At 37.8% G+C, this 18,865-nt stretch overlaps 1 protein-coding gene and 1 long non-coding RNA gene across 3 annotated transcripts in view; one reads left to right on the plus strand and one right to left on the minus strand.

Annotated features, from left to right (window-relative positions):
- DCAF13 (DDB1 and CUL4 associated factor 13) overlaps positions 1–6,133 on the plus strand; it is a 28,183-nt gene extending 22,050 nt beyond the window's left edge. For both annotated transcript variants that reach the window (XM_003821732.5, XM_063606461.1), the window contains 3 exons: positions 3,291–3,426; positions 4,613–4,776; positions 5,953–6,133. In XM_003821732.5, coding sequence (XP_003821780.3) covers positions 3,291–3,426; positions 4,613–4,776; positions 5,953–6,040 — 388 coding nt within the window. In that variant the 3' untranslated portion in view covers positions 6,041–6,133. The remainder of the gene's footprint in view (positions 1–3,290; positions 3,427–4,612; positions 4,777–5,952) is intronic.
- Positions 6,134–6,554: 421 nt separating this feature from the next.
- The window catches only part of LOC129398639 (uncharacterized), a 51,008-nt gene continuing 38,697 nt past the window's right edge, over positions 6,555–18,865 (minus strand). The window contains exon 2 of the long non-coding RNA XR_010112830.1: positions 6,555–11,190. This is a non-coding gene — a long non-coding RNA (uncharacterized LOC129398639). The remainder of the gene's footprint in view (positions 11,191–18,865) is intronic.

Below are 18,865 nucleotides of genomic sequence, written 5' to 3' on the forward strand. Positions count from 1 at the left end.
ATGATAATTGGATGATTATGGTCATAGTCAATCTGCTTATCTAACTCTTTGCTCTTTTACTTGTGATATTTAAGTCTTTTTCCACTGTAATTTGAGGAAGCCATATGGATTTCTAAACCATGTATCGTCATTGTCAGCAGATAATTATCATCATCACTGTTTATCTGATTATGAAGGTGCTTCAGTTAGAAGCATACTGGCAGGAGTGTTCTGATGACTTTGATCTTCATTTCATCATTTCTGTTGTAGAGCTTCTGCTGTGTGTTCCTATGTGACTATTGCTTCCTTTGTCGCTGCCTTGATATTCTCCAAATTGTCATGAGTGTTTTTTTGGCATTATTCACTTAGGCCCAAGGCAAGACTAATAGCTTCCATATTTCTCTCACCTCTGGAAAATGTTGAGAATCAAGAGAATATGGTCCTCCATCATTTCTTGGCACCACAACTTCCAAAGGTAGTAGGATAGTATTTTTCCAACATGGTACATAAGTAGACAAAAGAATGAAACGAGAACAAAGAAAAAAACAGGACTGTATAGTTACCTATGATCCCAAGGGGCCAGCAGCTGAGTTCAGGCTGAATTATTCCAAAGCTAGTGTGGACAGCTACATGTAGGTCTAGCTAGAAAACTCACATTATTCCAAAATTGTATAAAAGGGTTCTTATATTTCATTTCCAAGAAATTGTCTCCTGATGTCATTTGGAGGTTTTGTAATCACAGTCTTAATATGTGTTAACGTCCTGTTGTGTTTAGATATAAATGGTGTTCCCTCTGACCTTTGCCTTTATCTGCTTGAAAGCTAGTTCTAATTTGTTTCTGTGGTTTGTTTCCTATCATTATAAACATCAAATAACTCATGCTTGGGTGAATAATCTGTATTTAAAAAATATTTTCCTTTAAAAGACCTTAAAATGGCTAAAGCATAGTATTTTTAAAATAAATTTTGAGTAAATTTTTTAAAACTACAGTTAAGTCAGTATTTGAAAGTAGGCTTCTGTTGGAAGTTCATTCAGTATTTACTGAGCAAACAAGTAAATTAGTAGTGTTCACATGGAAAAATTAGTGTGACTGTGTATATAAAGAATTTAAGCCTTTAAAAATGTATTTATCTCCTAATAGTAGAACTTTTGGTGAGCTTAATAAACTTAGCATATATGCAGACATAAACATATCTAGAAGTTAAGAACTCAGCATAGTTTACCATTGGGGAGGATTCTCAGTTACTTAAGTGACTAACCGTTGGATCTGACTGGTCTACTGCATGAACAGATTATGTTTAATGGTTACGGAAGCCTGATTGAATTTCCCTACTTCAAATGCATTATACTGCTTTGGAAAAAAGGGCTTCTTAGGTATGTGGAGATTATAAGAAATGAGTCTTCAAAAGCAGAGCCCTGAGGGGGAGAAGAAAAAGCAGTCTATCTCATGTAGTTTTCATTTTAATAGGACGTTCTTTTTAATCATCCCCTCTCTTTTAAAAATGAATTTCTAATGGTTTATCAAAGTGCTTAAAACATACCTATCAGAAACAGTGTAAAAGACCAGTTTTGTGAGTATAGTCGAGAGATTTTTTTTTTTTTTTTTTTTGAGACAGTCTGGCTCTGTCAGCCAGGCTAGAGTGCAGTGATGCCACACGGCTCACTACAGCCCCTGTCCTCTGGGCTCTAGTGATCCTCCTACCTCAGACTCCTGAGCAGCACCACACCTAGCTAATTTTTAAAATTTATCTTTAGTAGCTATGGGGTCTCCCTGTGTTACTCAGGCTGGTCTCAAACTCCTGGGCTCAAGTAATCCTCTCACCAAAGTACTGGGATTATAGGCATGAGCCACTGCACCTTGCCTACTTTAGAGATATTTTTTATAGATATGAATATTTGATTTAGTCATTCTGTTTGAGTTTTCTTTTACTGTGCATAGTTTATTGAGCCTGTTTCCTTCCTCTTTATATACTCTGCATTTTGAATAATTTAATCCAGATGCAGAAAATTTATTTCTCCAGAAGTTTCATCTTACTTTTTCTGACCTTGTATTTTACTTGCTTTTTAATGCCTTTCTTAACACTTACTAATATAGTATCACCTGTGAATTCATCTAGCATATTTCACAGCCTTTCCAAATAGGTATGATATTTGACATCTCCATTTATTAAATGATTCTTTTTTTTCTTTTTTTGAGATGGAGTCTTACTCTGTTGCCCAGGCTGGAGTGCAGTAGCACGATCTCGGCTCACTGCAAGCTCCGCCTCCTGGGTTCACGCCATTCTGCCTCAGCCTCCCAAGTAGCTGGGACTACATAGCCTGCCACCATGCCTGGCTAATTTTTTGCATTTTTAGTAGAGATGGGGTTTCACCATGTTAGCCAGGATGGTCTCGATCTCCTGACCTCATGATCCACCTACTGCAGCCTCCCAGAGTGCTGGGATTACAGGTGTGAGCCACTGCGCCTGGCTCTATTAAATTATTCTTACCTCAACTTATCAGACACTTCTGTGGTCCTCCCTTCCTTTTCACACATGTAAATCATCAACTCACTTTAATTAAGCTTTTTTTTTTTTTTGAGGCAGAGTCTCACTCTGTCACCCACGCTGGAGTACAGTGGCACAATCTTGGCTCACTACAATCTCTGCCTCCCAAGTTCAAGTGATTCTCCTGCCTCAGCCTCCCTAGTAGCTGGGATTACAGGTGTGTGCCACCACGCCCAACTAACTTTTGTAATTTTAGTAGAGACAAGGTTTCACCATGTTGGGCAGGCTGGTCTAATTAATTAAGCTTTTTAAACAATTTAACCAAAACAAAATTCTGGCATTAGATTCAGCATATCAGGAGGTACTCTTTGAAGACCATTGCATTTCTTTCTTTTTCAGTAAAATGAAGGGGAAAAAAAGTGTGTTGACCTGAATTGATTTGATATGGGGAAGAGGCCTTTTAAGATCAAGTCCTTTCTTTTTGTTACAAAGTTACCTCGGTTGAACATCATATTTTATTTGCATTTTATGCTTTTAGTTATTCTGTGAACTTTTCTGTACATCTGGTTTTGCTTAGTTTGTTCATATTTATTTCTCTTACTAGATAGTAAGTTCTCTGAGAGCAGAAATTTGTTTACTACCCCAGCACTTAACACAGAACCTTATTAGTTGGGTTCAATAAAAATACATTGACAAGAATTTGAGTTTTTATTTTATACTCCTATAGGACTCAGAAATGGTATCCTGATACTTAATAGGCAGTGGTTACTCAAAGAAAATCTGTACCAAAATCCAAAGGGTTTTAACTTAATTCCTTTTCTATAGGGAGGTATATCATACAAAGAGAATGCAACATGTTATCTGTGTAAAATGGACTTCTGACAGCAAGTATATTATGTGTGGATCTGATGAAATGAACATTCGCCTGTGGAAAGCTAATGCTTCTGAAAAATTGGGTGTGGTAAGAGAATTCATTTTCTTTCATTGTCATAAAGCTGATTTCTAATTTTATTAGATATTATTACATTGTGAAAATTTACTTTTAGGTATTTTTGGGTATTTTGATTAAATTGACATAGCTGTGATAAAAAAAGCAATAAATGGACAAGGTTGTATTGATAATTATTTGCTTCATTCTGATCTATTATTGTAGACACTGTACATTCAAATTGACATTTAAGACCTTCAGAATGCCTTTGTTAATTCAGATGTTTGATAATATTGAGTCTTACTGGTTTTTTGTGTTTTCCTTGAGGTAGGGACAGAAGATGCAGGAACTAGAGGCTCAGAACTTAGAGCTCGTATCTCTTGTTAGAGAAATAGTCATCCAGCAACTCAAAGGCTGCAAGTCCCTGGGAGATCTTGTAATATCAAAGACACAATGGAACATTTAATAAATACAGAAAGCTTCAGACTTTAAAAAAGATTCCATGAAAAAATAGCAGGTGTTATCATTGGCTGGTTACCTCCAGGATAGGGGATTATGGTTGATTTTGTTTTGTTCTTGATGTTTTTCTAAATGTCCCATATTTTCTATAAGAAACAGAGTGTTTATATTAGAAAGAAATATTAAGTTTAAGAAGGAAAGGGTAAATGTGAATTATTTTCTACTTAGTCCTGATAGGAAAATCAAAGGCAATTCTGTTATAGGTTTAATGATTGATAAGTATTGCATTGTGCCTAGGTCCATCATTAAATGTTCCTCTAAATCGTATCATCCTTAACATTCGTTAAACAAAGGGTAGTTCTTATGGAATTGGATACTTATTTTTTCTTTGCTGTTTCACTATGTTTAACTCACCTCTCTACCCACCCCCAAAATTTGAGTGAGTGATTTAGGTGCTTTTCTATGTTATTGATGCCTAGGGAAGGTCCAACTCAGTGATCCACGTGGCCCTACTCCTTCCGCACTGCTGCTTTCTACTGGGTGACATCTATCTACATGGCGAGTGTGTTGCCTAAAAGGAAATTCAGTGCTTGCAGAGCTAGTGTTACTAATATAACCTTGTAAAGTGCAGAATTACATTGGCAATTTTGGTTGCATATCATAAAAGATTAGGTTAGGGGGAAAAGGATGCTTTCTAGCTTTTTTATACTGAAGCAAAACAACACACTATTCATTAAGATACCAAAATGTGTATTTTCAGCTTACATCACGAGAAAAAGCAGCCAAGGATTATAACCAGAAATTGAAGGAGAAATTTCAGCATTATCCTCATATAAAACGTATAGCTCGTCATCGACATCTACCAAAATCTATCTATAGCCAGATTCAGGAACAGCGCATCATGAAAGAAGCTCGTCGACGAAAGTATGTTTTGAGGCATTTGACTCTATTACCCTTTTCTGACTTCTGCTCTCATCTCACCAAAAACAAACTTAACTGCCATTCAAGGGAGTAGTTTATGTGCTATTATTTAATAGTATGTTAGTGATGTGTTTGAAGACTTCTACAGAAGGCCTTTTCTTTTTTCTTTTTTTTTTTTTTGAGACGGGGTCTCGCTCTGGAGTGCAGTGGCACAATCTTGGTTCACTGCAAGCTCCGCCTCCCGGGTTCATGCCATTCTCCTGTCTCAGCCTCCTGAGTAGCTAGGACTACAGGTGCCCGCCACCATGCCCGGCTAATTTTTTGTATTTTTAGTAGAGACAGGGTTTCACCATGTTAGCCAAGATGGTCTCAATCTCCTGACCTCGTGATCGCCTGCCTCGGCCTCCCAAAGTGCTGGGATTACAGGTGTGAGCCACCATGCCCCGCCCAGAAGGCCATTTCTTTTTCCTTTTCCCAAAAAAGGGAAGCAATGACTATCTGAGAATGGGAGAACTTCCATTACCTGTTTTTGAGAATATGTTTAAAGGACAAACGATGAAAATGAGTTACCAAAATAAGAAAACACTTGCTCATATTAAAAAATTATTGTAAAAAATGTTTTAAAAAATAATTTCTGATGTAGCTGGAATTAAGAGATTTTGTGTATTTTCCAAGTTAAAGAATTAATCTATAGTAGAGCTCTTTTCTTAAGTAAAAAGTGTTCTGATATACTTTATTATAACATGACATCTATCATTTTGGATATAGAGCAGAGCTACTACCACCACCACCATTTCCCGTGAAATATTCTTCTCTTTGAAATACTTGAAGTCATGCATGAAATTCTAAGAGCTCTTTATTTTTCAATTAGAATATACAAATGGCTCTTTTTTTCTGTCTTTGGGTAGATGTTGCAGTAGAATCACTTTTAGAAATTTTATTAACTGTGGCAGGTTTTTAAACTTAGTAAAGGACCCTATTAGGTAAATATGATAAGAAGCAATTAAATAAGTAAAGTTGATTTCTTGGTACTAGCTTCCTTTTACCTATTGTCATCGTGAAAATATTTTTTTAAATAGGTGTTTTTCTAGTGAAAGAAAATGCTTTGATTTTTCTGAGAAAGTTTTCTTTAAGATGAGTTCCCATAACTTGCTTATATTTTGTATATTTTATTTCTAGGGAAGTGAATCGTATTAAACACAGCAAGCCTGGATCTGTGCCAATTGTGTCAGAGAAGAAGAAACACGTAGTGGCAGTTGTAAAATAATTGGTATTCCTAACAATCCTGATGTATAATTATTTGTTACTTTTGCTTTGAGAACTCTACAAATAAAAGTGCTGGGACTAGATTAATTGCAAACATTTTAGTTATATGTGTAGAGCTTTATTGTTACTCCTTTTAGCTACCCTGAAAAATGATCCTTAAAGGTGGCCTAGTTGGTAAGACTGTTTTATCCTTAATCTGCATTCTTCTTTCATTGTAGAATACAGTATTTGCAACTCATTTTTTCTTGTTTTTATTACAGATATACTTACTTTCTCTTTGATCTATTATTGTAGACACTATACATTCAAATTGACATTTAAGACCAAACATCTGTTATGTTATCTTTAATATTACTTTGAATAATGATTGCAATGATGTTTCTTCCTGTGATTCCACATAACATTTAGAATAATGATGTCAATTTTTTACAACTGAATTTATTTCTAGTGCTTTACTTATATTTGGCTTTTTGACTCTTTTAAAACAATCAGCCTGCATTTATATAACTTTTATAAATAATAATATAATTTGGGTCAAGTTAAGATATTAAAAGTTCCTTTCAGCATTGAAACTTTGGCCTATTTTTGGTAAATAATTTTCAATCTCACTAAATCCTAAATAGCTCTGTGTAACATAGGTTTTTCTTTTTTTAATCATCAACTTAATAAACTTTATTATAAATATGTATAAATCCAAATTTTAGGAGATGTTAAGTAAAGAAGAGATTTTAAAATCCAAAGAAAAGAATGTGTTAAGAATACAGTCATCACTCTGTATCTGTGGGAGATTGATTTCAAGATGTACCATTGATGCCAAAATCCAAGGATGCCCAAGTCCTTGATATTAAATGGCATAGTATATGGATATAACCTCTGCATATCCTCCCAAATACTTAAAATCATCTCTAGATTACTTATAATACCTAATACAATGTAAATGCTAAATAAATAGTTGTTATACTGTATTGTTTAGGGAATAATGATGAGAAAAAAAGAGTCTCTACATGTTCAGTACAGATGCAATTTCTTTTTTCCAAGTGCTTTTGAGCCACAGTTGGTTGAGTCTATGGGTGAGGAACCCACAGATATGGAGGGCCGACTGTACACATCATTTATAGCAAAAATGTGCAGTGTGCACGGGAATGATAAAGATCAAAATCTGAAGAGTGGGAGGAGGATGCAGTCAGGGTGCAGTACACAGGAGATTTCAACTCTTTTGGTAACATTTTATTTCTTAAGCTGCGTTTTTTTTTTTTCTTTTTTTATGCTTTCTTGGATATCGGAAATATATTTTTCTTAAGGCTGGTAAGGGATTAACCATAGTTTTTAATTCTGATTATTTGTTTTTTGTTTTGTTTTGTTTTGAAACTGAGTTTTGCTCTTGTCACCCAGGCTGGAGTGCAGTGGCACAATCTCGACTCACTACAGCCTCTGCCTCCCAGGTTCAAGCAATTCTCCTGCTTCAGCCTCCCGAGTAGCTGGGATTACAGGCACCCGCCACCATGCCCAGCTAATTTTTGTGTTTTTAGTAGAGACGGGGTTTTACCATGTTGGCCAGGCTGGTCTCAAACTCCTGGCCTCAGGTGATCCACCCACTTCGGCCTCCCAAAGTGCTGAGATTAGAGGTGTAAGCCACCATGCCCAGCCTGATGATCTATTGTAGGACTCAAATTACTTGATTTTTAGGGTGAACCAAGTTCACTTGTGCACCTATATTGCTGTTAGTTTGGGTGTGGTTTCAAAGAATATGCAAATACTGATCCATAAATGTGAGCTCCTCTGTCAGTTTGAGTCCTTCAAGAAACAGATGACTAGATGGTATTAGACATGCAAGAGATTTATTGGAGGAACTCACTTGTGTAGGACAAAGCGGAGGGAGTAGGAGTAGGCAGGAAGAGCCTTCAGACTTCCATAAACCTAACACCTGTGGTAAGAGATGGAAGGAAGGAGGATTGGGTAGGAGAAATCTCAGACTGTTGGTGCAGTCCTACAGAAGGTTGGGCCAGGCTGATGGGGAGTCCTTAGGCCAAAGTTGCCAGCCAGAGGAGTTTGTGTTGTGCTTGCACTCATATCATCACTGTGCTGTCCAAGGTGGGGAGCAGCCCTGGGGCCTTGCAGCTAATGTAGTGGTGAATCCAGAGGGGTGGCATCTAGGACTGCCAGTCAGCTGGGCTTCCTGTAGTGAGTTCTTTTGAAGAAATTCTAAGCAGCACATTTCTAGATCTGCCACCGTCCACCTTTTTGCACCACATAGATCTGTCTCTTGCAGGTTTTGGGAGCAACTCCTCCATGGTTCCATGTACATCTCTTAGAAGGTAGAGGTTGGTCATGTGATCAGTAGCCCTTTTCCCTGAAGGACCACAACAGATACTCATCCTCTTTGTCTTCCACTGCAAATTTTGAGCAGCTTATAATTAATTAAGGGGAAATAATTCCAGATAGGAAAGCTGTTTCATCATGTAGCAATATGTCAACCTTTACAGGCACTGAAAAGAAGCCTAACAGAAAGGAGCATCCTTCTCTTAAAGCCTTCCCTTGAGTAATCAATTCCAGTTACTTGGGCCAGTTTTCAAGTGATTTACAAAGTTGGTAAAATAGAAGTTTACCTTTTTTTTACCTTTCCCTTTCACCACTTCACTCTGATCTTCTCTTTTTCTGCTTTTCCTGCTCATGTTTTGGCTCATCTAAAATCTGAGTGTACCTTAGCCCAGTTTATATACCACCTAAAAAATGAATGGACTGTAGTAAGATGTTTGCCTGGCATCTTGTCAGGGCATTTGGTAGTACTGCCTTGAAGTTGTTCCACCTGCTGAGTCACTGGCACTACCCCCTGCTACAAGCTGTGGTTTCCATAGTGATGTTTCAGTGACTTTCACACAATAGAACCTGACTGGTTAAAGACCTGAGCTGTTTTCTATAATCAAGTCTTTTACTCATCTAGAAATGGGAGCATGGTTTTGATCATTTTGAAATGCAACTTTATGAGTAAAAATCTTACAGAATAAAATGCACAAGTATGTTTTAAGGACTGAGGTTGTTAGGGTAGAATCCTGAGGAAGAAAATAAGGATGGTGGCAACAGGAAAGGGTTACTTACAGAGATAAGGAAACATAAGTAAATACAAAGGATTTACAGTAGCCCTTCAGGTAAGAAAAGTTATATCAAATGCCTTGTTATTAAGTCTTGCCACTTGGTCACTGTTTTGACCCTTCTCTTTGATGGACCCAGAGAAAGCAGGTTGCTATGCAATCTGTTCTTTTATATTCCCCATTCATCATCATATTTTTAGAGAAAAGGAGGGGGAAAGACTTAAGGGTTATCATGGGCAAGAAGAGTTAATCAGGAAATCAAGACATCTTGTTCTTAGGGAACATTCGTGGTCAGCTTGAAAGTTTGAGCAATAAATTCAAAATTGATTGCTACCCAGTGAACATCGGTAATTCATACAGGGCCTTAAAGTCCCATATTAGAAAATACCAAATCAGTACTTAATTTGAGGATTTTGAAACATGGATCAGTGTTTTCCAGTTTTGGGGTATTGTGACACTCCTAGTAGTGCTAATGGTGCATACATTTTAAAGTAAACATTGTTTGCTTTGATTCCCTTCCCTTAAAATTATTTAAATTGATTAAGTCAGGGCCAAGAACCTGGATGAATTAATGATTTATTGAATGAGCATTTTTTCATTTAGTCAACATGTATTGAGTCCCAGCTAGGTGTGTATGTTTTTTTAAGTCAAAGGCAATACCAGCTTCGTGGCCAGATGTCTTCACAAGCACTGAAGCCAGTATCCAGAAATGAGCTCATTATTTTGCTCCAGCCCCTAAATTTCATCTATGTTCCCTGTCTCTGCATGACATACCATCCACAGGGATAGCCAAGACAGAAACCTGGGTGTAAGGGCACAAGTTTTATTAAATTAATACTATTAACAATAGCAGCTGATGTTTATTGGACATCTACAACACTGCAGATGCTTTACATGCACTTAATTTAATTCTAAGAACCACAAAAGGAAGGTCCTATTATAATCCATATTTAGTCGCAGTACTGTGCACTGAATCTATAAAAGATTCTAAAAGAGCTCAGTCTCAAAGGAAATAAACATGAAAACAAGTAATTGCAGCACATTATGATGTCTTAGCAGGATACTATAGTAGTGCCCAAGAGGAAAGCCTGACTTCCTGCTGGGGAAAGAAGCCCTTCAGAGGTAAATGGCATTTATCAAACACCGTTTGATTCTGGGATATTGCATGAGTGAGTAGAAATACAGTAGGGCTGTTTTCAAAATCTGTGATCCATCATTCAGATATGGCACTGTTAATGAAAGAAAATTCCAGCAATCTGTATCAGAAAGTCATTATCTTAGGTCAAATAATACACATTTGTCCCTTGTATACATGGGGGATGGGTTCCAGGACCCTACAACCCTGTCCTGCACATACCAAAATCCATACATTTTTAAGTCCCCAAAGTCAGTTCTGTGGAACCCCTGGGTATGAGAAAGTTGGGCCTTTGTATATGCATGTTTCGCATCCCATGAATACTGTGTTTTTTATCTGTTTGAAAAAAATTTCTGCATGAGTAGAGCTGTGCAGTTCAAATCCATGTCATTTAAGGGTCAACTATAAGATTTGGGCTAATATTCTCCAGAGAGATAAGCGACTTATGGGATAGAAGCTTCATTAGGGTACTTAAGATTAATGGATCAGAAAGCACAAAATATAGATCTAGGGGGTCTTAGGGCAGAGGAAAAAAAGGGCAAGTATTAGGTAAAAATGAAGGTGGATGTGAGAAATGGAGGCACGGAGCCAGAGCTGAGTGTGTTGCAAATCCTGTGGATGGATGGGCCCATGGCAAGATCAGCCAGCAGCGACAGAAGTAGGCTTACAGCAGGTGCACACACATGCCCGTGCATACTTGAACAGAGGGCAAGCCAGCAGCAAAATATATACATTGTAATACACACACACACACACACACACACACACACACACACACACAGACACAATCTTCTGCTCTTTACCCGCCATAATTCATCCACCCAAGGAGAAAATCAGTTTTATCTGTAGGGCCAGCTTTAAAAATAGGCCTGGATGATTTTATGATTCTGTCTTCTGCCTTCAGTGAATAAAACATCTTTGCTGCAACTGAACACAAAGATTAAAAATACAATGGTTAGTTGAGTAAATAGTTTTCTTGTAGACTGGGGATCATTTTGTTACAGGGAATGATATTTTCCTCAAGGCATTTCAAGCAGTTTGTAAGCAGGAATCTCACACAGAAACCCAAGTACAGGAACCCCAATACAGCTGGGCCAGACATCCAGGACTCTGGGGCTGGACAGTAGATAGCCACAAAAATGAGACTTTTTGTGCCTCTATTCTGTACATTTCCTACTAATTATCTTGTCCTTGCTCACAATTTCTACTCTTCCATAGCTTCAGCTCTTCATGTCCCAAAATGGCTGCCCCAGACTGACTTGACATGACTTTGCAGTTCCAGTGCCCCATCAATTATCCACTTACGTCTGTCTTTCAGTTTCAGTTCCTAAGAGAAGAAAACTTAGCTAGAAATGTGTATTTAGGGGCAGGGTCTTTTGTAGCAGTGTTCCATCAGAGGTCCTGGTTAGTGGCTTTCAGATGTCTACCTTTGACAGCTGTCTTAGCTTGGGCTAGAAGTAGGGGGTCTTCAAAATGAGCTGTGGGTAGGCAAGCCTATAAAATGCTCAGTACATATCAGTTAATCATCAAAATAAATAGCAATACCAAATCAGTATTTTCACATGGGGAGGGAGGTGAAGAAACTAAGAAGAAAGTAGCACAGGTGGCCCCGAGTCAATAAAGGGCACTGGAAGAGGGGCAAATCTTAACTTTATTTCCACTGCCTGTTTTCCTAGATCCATAATCCTAGGCCTTCTGACATACACCCCAAAAAACAGCTCGTAGGCTCAGTCTTGCCTCTGGTGCTACTGAATGAAATAAGAAGTATAATGAGGGCTTGGAATCCAGTTAAGCTCCCTAGACCCTCAGTGTCTCCCAGGTCTGGGTGTAGACCCCAATTGCCATCTTTTCTCCAAGTGGCTCCACCCTGAGCCCCTGTGTTGAGTAGTGTCATGGAGCCCTGACTAGCTCCTACCAAATCTGCTTCCTCATGGCTGCCAGCCATGCCTGGCTTATTACTAGCATAATGGACACTTTGGTATATGTCTTTCCTGGTTCCTAAATTGAACTACCACACAGAAACCCTCCCTCTGTGCTCTGGCCGACCACCAATGAACCCCTGAATTCTGCCCAAACTTGCAAAACCACACTGCTGAGAGTACTGCAGGCATTCCCAGTAAATGCAACCCTTAATTGGCCAAGCAAGAGCTGAGGTCTTAGCATGCATTGCATCTGAGAAGAACACAAATTTTGCAGACTTCATAATTATCTCAAAGGGAATTTTATCTTCACTTTAGCAGGGATGAAATAGAAGCTTTATATAGAAGTGTTGCTCTCCAGCTAACACATTCAGGAAGCCTTGCTTTGCATCATTTATGAAGGTTTTTGTTGGTTTTAACACCTTGAACTTCCTTATGAAGATACTTGTTTCCCTCAAGGACTTCTTAATCAAAACATCACACAAAAGTTCCCTTAAACAATTAGAATTGGGAGGAAGATAAGCCCAAATATTGCGTTTGGCATGATAATACATGTTCCTCAAAGCTACTCTCAGTATTTCTAATTTTAATTGTAAAATTCACTTGGATTTATGTGTGTTATCACGGCATATAGAATCCCAAATATAAGAGTTTCAAGCTCGAATATAAGTATTAAGTAATTAGAACAAATATATTTGAGTTTAGTTTCAACTCTATAAGAAAATAGGTCAGGAAATTAATTTGTAAAAAGCAATCTTGTTAATTAGATTTCTTTCCAGGTGAAATATGAAGCTTTGAATAGCATTATCCAATCTGATTTATAATGAATGAATTCAATTTCAGCTGTAACAAGTTTCCTATTTATCCATCTGGGACTTTCAAATCACTATGATTCATTTTATGAGAAAAAAATGTGAAATATTTTCTAGAGGAAATACATATCTTAAAATACTTTTACTAATCATGTTTTGCTTAAGTTAGAGTAAATAAGGTAGAAGAAATTAATTGCTCCAAATCTGTTGGTATTCTATAATAATCAGTTATGTCTCTAGTAAGTGATTGTAGGGCAAAACACCTCTGAAATTCAGTCATGTCTTATGTCAAATGGGTGTATGAAGGTGGGCACACCCACGTCTTTAGAGCTGAGGATTTCTAATGAGACAATGCTGTGCCCTAGGCAAGTAGCAATCTTGACAAAGATATCTACTTCAAGATCTAAGAAAGTCAAGGGTAGGCCTGAGTGGTGTTTGTTATTTGAGTTGATCAGTGGAGGTAACTCATGGGCAGAGCTCTTTTGCTGCCCTTAAAAACATTTCTGAAATCCTTGGCTGAAATTCTACCCCTTTATTACCATAATACTTTTATAAATTATCATAAGCAGTGTGAATGAACATTTGTCCTTTCCCTGGCTGCACAGCATCTATTTTGATGGAATCCGTACTATGTAATTCTTGGAAATGATGGAGCCAGAGACTTCCTTTCCCCACTCCCTTAGGGGCAAAGCCAATTGGATGTTCCTGCCCAGGACTTTGCATCTGGGGTTAGTGAAGCCAGTGTGCAGAGACAGCTTTGAAGTGACAGGGAGGTTCATCTAGTTACAGCAGTGGCAGTCATGTTCATTGAGACATGCCAAACAGACCATTCCTGCAGTAGGACCTTGGCCTGGTTCCTTCTCCCTAACCTTCCCTGGCCCCTATCACATTTCTAGCCTTCAAATCCAGCCTTCTTGTCCAATCTGTGAGCCATCCTATACCTTTGCAACAAATTCCTTTTCTACTGAAGTTAGCAAAAGTCAGTTTCTGATGCTGTAACCTAGATGTGTATAGTCCTTGGCCAATTAACTAGAAACCTACCTTTTAGAAGTTACATTAGAGAGGGTTCTAACTAATTAGCTTTTCTTAAGTAAATCTTGCCTTCCTAAGAATTATTTTTCTTAAAAAAAAAATTGGTGGGGAATGCTGCAAAGAAGGTAAGCCCTGTACTATGTTGATCTGAGTATTTTGCATTTGAGCTGCTGCTTCTGGTTTGGATAGGGATTTTTTTCCTCCTATTGGGGCTGTACATTTCCTTCTCTCTCTCTCTCTTTTTTTTTTTGGTGACTGTGTCTTGTTCTTCCCAAGACCATTTTTTTTTCTCAACTCCTGCCCCTTCCCACATTCCTACCACTGAATTCAAATCCTGACTTTGCCAATGACAAGGAGTGTAACTTTGAGTAGATTGCTCAACCTCTAGTCATGACAGAGTTTCCTCATTTGTAAGACAGTAGAAATACTTACCTTAAGGGGCTGTTAGGAGAATTAAATGAAGTAATATATGTCAAACAGAACAGCACCTGTATATAATACATGCTATGCAAGTATTTGCTATTATCATTTTGAACACAGACTCTGTGCCACATAGACTAGCAAAGAATTCTATGACGGTAGGGCTTATGGTGGCCTTGTTTATTTTGATTTGCTCAATGACTAGCACAGTGCCTTGCATTAAATAGTTGTACATTAAATATTTGTAGCAGGAATACAGAATGAGGGAATGGTCATCATTCATTAAATATCATCATAATGGATAATAGCAGAAAAGATACCTAACCCTTATTAAGAAATTTCCATAAACCTCCTGTCCTTATCTGAAAAATGAGGGAAATAATAGCTTCTTTACAGGACTGTTATGAGATTTCAGTGACAATAAAGTAGGTAAATTACTATACCAGTGCCCAGCACACTAAGCTCAACAATCACGGGCTTTTCTCTCTGGACTCAAAAGTTAGTAGGTCTAACTCTTTCCCTGGGTTCCAATATTAGGTTCTCAGTTTGGCGTCCTTGGCTGTCCCCTTTATTATGGCATTTGTGACAAGATGATCTGTCTTCTCAACCTCCTATTGTTGTTATAAAATCTCTATGAAAGGCAGCAGCCTCCTCTGCCTTCCGTATTAACCAGCACTTTCCCTGTCCAGAAGTTATTCCATCTTACGGATATTGAGAAGATAAATGGAAGTGATTAGAATGTACTTTCCAAACGTAAAACATTGTACTGTAGGAGTTTGTCAAAGGGGATTAATATTACCACATATCTGTAGAAGAACTTTATGAAGACCCTGTGTATCTCTCAACCTTAATGACTAAGATTGTAGATATGATAGAAATCTGTAAATAGCATGGAAAAGCAAATTTATTGAAGTCTAGGACAACTGCATTACCCAGCTGTACACAGTGTGTTCTTTCTTCAGAGGTTCCAATAAATGAAAAAGATGGTTGCCATAGAGATAAACTGTGCCCTTTGGCTAGCTGATTAGAAGACCATTTCAACCTACTATAAGAGAATATATTTTGCCTGTAAGTGGTATTTACAGATAATTTCTATCACAGTTGTAACCCAAGTTTTCAAAGCTGAAATGTTAAACCTATAAATGTTGAATTCCATAAAGGCTTTTGTTCCTTTGGTAAAACTTATTTTAACATTTATGTGCTTTTTGCCTTGGAAAATGTGTTTTTAAAGTTCTTCCCCCTAGGATACTATAAAAGTCTTCCTTGAAAGCTACTCTACCATATAGTTGGTTTCATTTTCTTTAAAGCTAATATTTTATTTTTTGAATCATTTGTCAGAGGCAATATGCAGTATCACAAAAGCTGCACCAGCACAGGAAATGCTTATGAAACATGGAAAACCCATTTAATAATAACTCATAGTAATCAGTTAGCACAAAGATTTGTGGATGGTAATATTCAGATCCTTATGTAGTCATTTAATCTGTTCTTCAAAATTCAGAAAGTAATTACAAATACACAGCTGGGAAAATCTGCCAGTTGATGCAAGCATTTGCTGCAGGGAGAAAATTTGTCAAGGTTAAGCTTATTTTGTCTGGTCGGGTAAGATAGGTTCTGTGGATAACAAAGAGGAAGCTGGATTATTTTATAAATTGAATGAATTTTATGTCATAAATCTGACCACTGTTCCCTGAAATATTGGTGCATAAATCCAGTTTTTAGGTGTGATAACTTAAAAGAGATTTGTATTCCCCAGGGAAATAATAATTTTCCTGACATTGGGGATTCAGTCACAACCTTAATTTGCCCAGACCAACGTTTAGAAAATTGCTTTCTTCTCCTATGCTGGTGACTATGTTTATATCACTTTGCATGTGTGTGTGTGCGTGTATTTAACTGGGCATTTAAAAGTAGGGAAAATAGTAGAGAAAGAGTGTCTTACCAAATATCCTGGATTCCAAATCATGACCCCTTAAAGTTCTAAATTTAGGTGAGTAAATGGTCATGTAGCTTGTTTCTCATCTCCCCCATCCCCAACCTGCAGTGTCTTTCTCTTAAATGTAGTAAAACCAAATATAGATCAATATACATCAAGATCTTTTAGGACCTGAAAAGTAAGGCCACAAATCATTAAGGGTAGAATGTCAGTTTTCTTTTTTCCTGTGATGTAGTGAAACTTAAGCCACTACATACTTCCTAGGTTGACAGCTGAAATAAAAATCACAACATTGTTCATGTTCTTGTTTATTAGGCCTAAAATCAGTTATTTTATTTCTTCGTCTAAGAATCTCTTTTACATTTGTACAAGGAAAAGTGTGGGAAATAGTGAAAGCTGGCTAGCCTAAACCCCATTCCCAGCCCTCTTCTCTATCTGCAGTCCTCCACTAGAGAGGCTGAAAATGCTGAACATTTTTTTTCTACCTCCCTTGCACCTAGGGGTGGCCATGTGAACCTGTTCTGGCCAATGTGGCATAAGCAGAAGTCTACTGTGAGGTTTCTTTTTCTAGGAAAGCATTTCTTTCTTAATAAAGGAACAGATGTTGTTGGTGCTACCTCTTCCCCCGCCACTTCTTTATGCCTTAAATGTGAACCTGATACCTGTTACTGTGGTGACCATATTGTGACCATGAGTCCAAAAGAATAAGGTGAAGGATGGTGGAATGAAAAAATAGAAAAGGCCAGGGTCTTTTAGGACATCATTCACCAGGAGATCCAACCTGCTGTCTCCTGTCTTCTAATTATAAGAGACAAATAAATTACTTTCAGCTTAAGCCAGTGTTAGTTTGATTTTCTGAATACTTAACAACCAAGAAAACATCCTAATGACAAGACTTGTTTTTAAGTTTCAGTCTAAAAGCCACCCCCCACTCCAAAGGGTAAGTGAATACTTTCCATTTCATTTCTTATCTATTTTAGGTGAGATTGTTCTATCTGTAATAATCATTATAACTTTTCTTTGATTCAGTAAGTAAGCTGGACCTTTCAAAAGGATGAAAAAGAAGTGATAGTTTGGTATTATGCAAACAGTAGTTCATCATCAAGATGTGCAAGTAACACAATTCAATAATCATCCTCTGGGTGATAATAACTTTTAACCAGTTTGGAAATGAGGCCGTTTACAGACCATGAAGGGGCAGGGTTCAGGTGGCTTATCATATCAAGGCATTTTCTTTGGAAGGTAATGAAACTGACTTCTATAAAGCGGAAAGTACATCCTCTCTGTAAGGATTCTTAATTCTTCTACCTCAATTTTGTATTGAATAGATACAAAATAGAACTCGCTCTCTTGACAGGCTCCTCTGTTTTTAGTAGAATGAGGTACAACTCTTCCAAAGCACCTTTTTTGTGGACTTTGTCTGGTCCTAATAAGTACTCCACAGAATAGTAGATGTACTTCTATAGTTTCTAAGCTATCAGCTGCAATGCCATGTATCTATCAGCTTTGTCATCTGACACTATCAAGTTCCCCATGATCTCACAGTCACTTCAGATAGCCAGTCTAGTTCGTTAATGCCACCTGTTCTGAACCAATTCTCCATCAATTGTTCGCTGATTCTGGCTTCAAATTTCCACATCAGATCATTCAATAACAACCGTCAACTGCTTTTTGTTTTAAATTGAGGTTAAATTCACGTAACATAAAATTGTCCAGTTTAAAGTATACAATTCAGTGACATTTTATATATTCACAATGTTCTACAACCACTAACTTATCAAGTTCCAAAACATTTTCATCACCCAAAAAGAAAACCCTGTACATATTGGCCAAGTGTGGTGGCTCACGCCTGTAATCCTAGCACTTTGGGAGGCCAAGGCGTGTGGATTGCCTGAGCTTGGGAGTTCAAGACCAGCCTGGGCAACATGGTGAAACCCCGTCTCTACTAAAATACAAAAGAAATTAGCCGGGCATAGTGGCGTGCGCCTGTAGTCCCAGCTGCTTGGGTGGCTGAGGTAGGAGAATTGCTTGAACTCGGGAGGCGGAGGTTGCAGTGAGCCGAGATTGCACCACTGCACTCCAGCACTCCAGCACTCCAGCACTCCAGCCTGGGCGACAGAGTGAGACTCCATCTCTACAAAAAAAAAAAAAAAAAAAAAGAAAATCCAGTCACTCAAAATTATTCTCTCCTTCCAGCCTGACGCAATCACTAATCTGCCTTCTGTCTCTGTGGATTTACATATTCTGGATATCTCAACTAAATGGAATCATATATGTGAACTTTTGTGTTTGGCTTCTACTTAGCATACTGTTTTCGAGGTTCATCCATGTCATAGCATATATCAGTACTTCATTTCTTTTTATGGCTGAATAATATTCCATTGTGTTCATATACCACATTTTGTTTATCCATTCTTTCATTCACGGACATCTATGTGGTTTTCACCTTTGAGCCATTGTGACTAAGTGCTGCTGTAGACATT

This window comes from Pan paniscus, chromosome 7 (assembly GCF_029289425.2).
Source record: "Pan paniscus chromosome 7, NHGRI_mPanPan1-v2.0_pri, whole genome shotgun sequence".
NCBI lineage: Eukaryota > Metazoa > Chordata > Mammalia > Primates > Hominidae > Pan > Pan paniscus.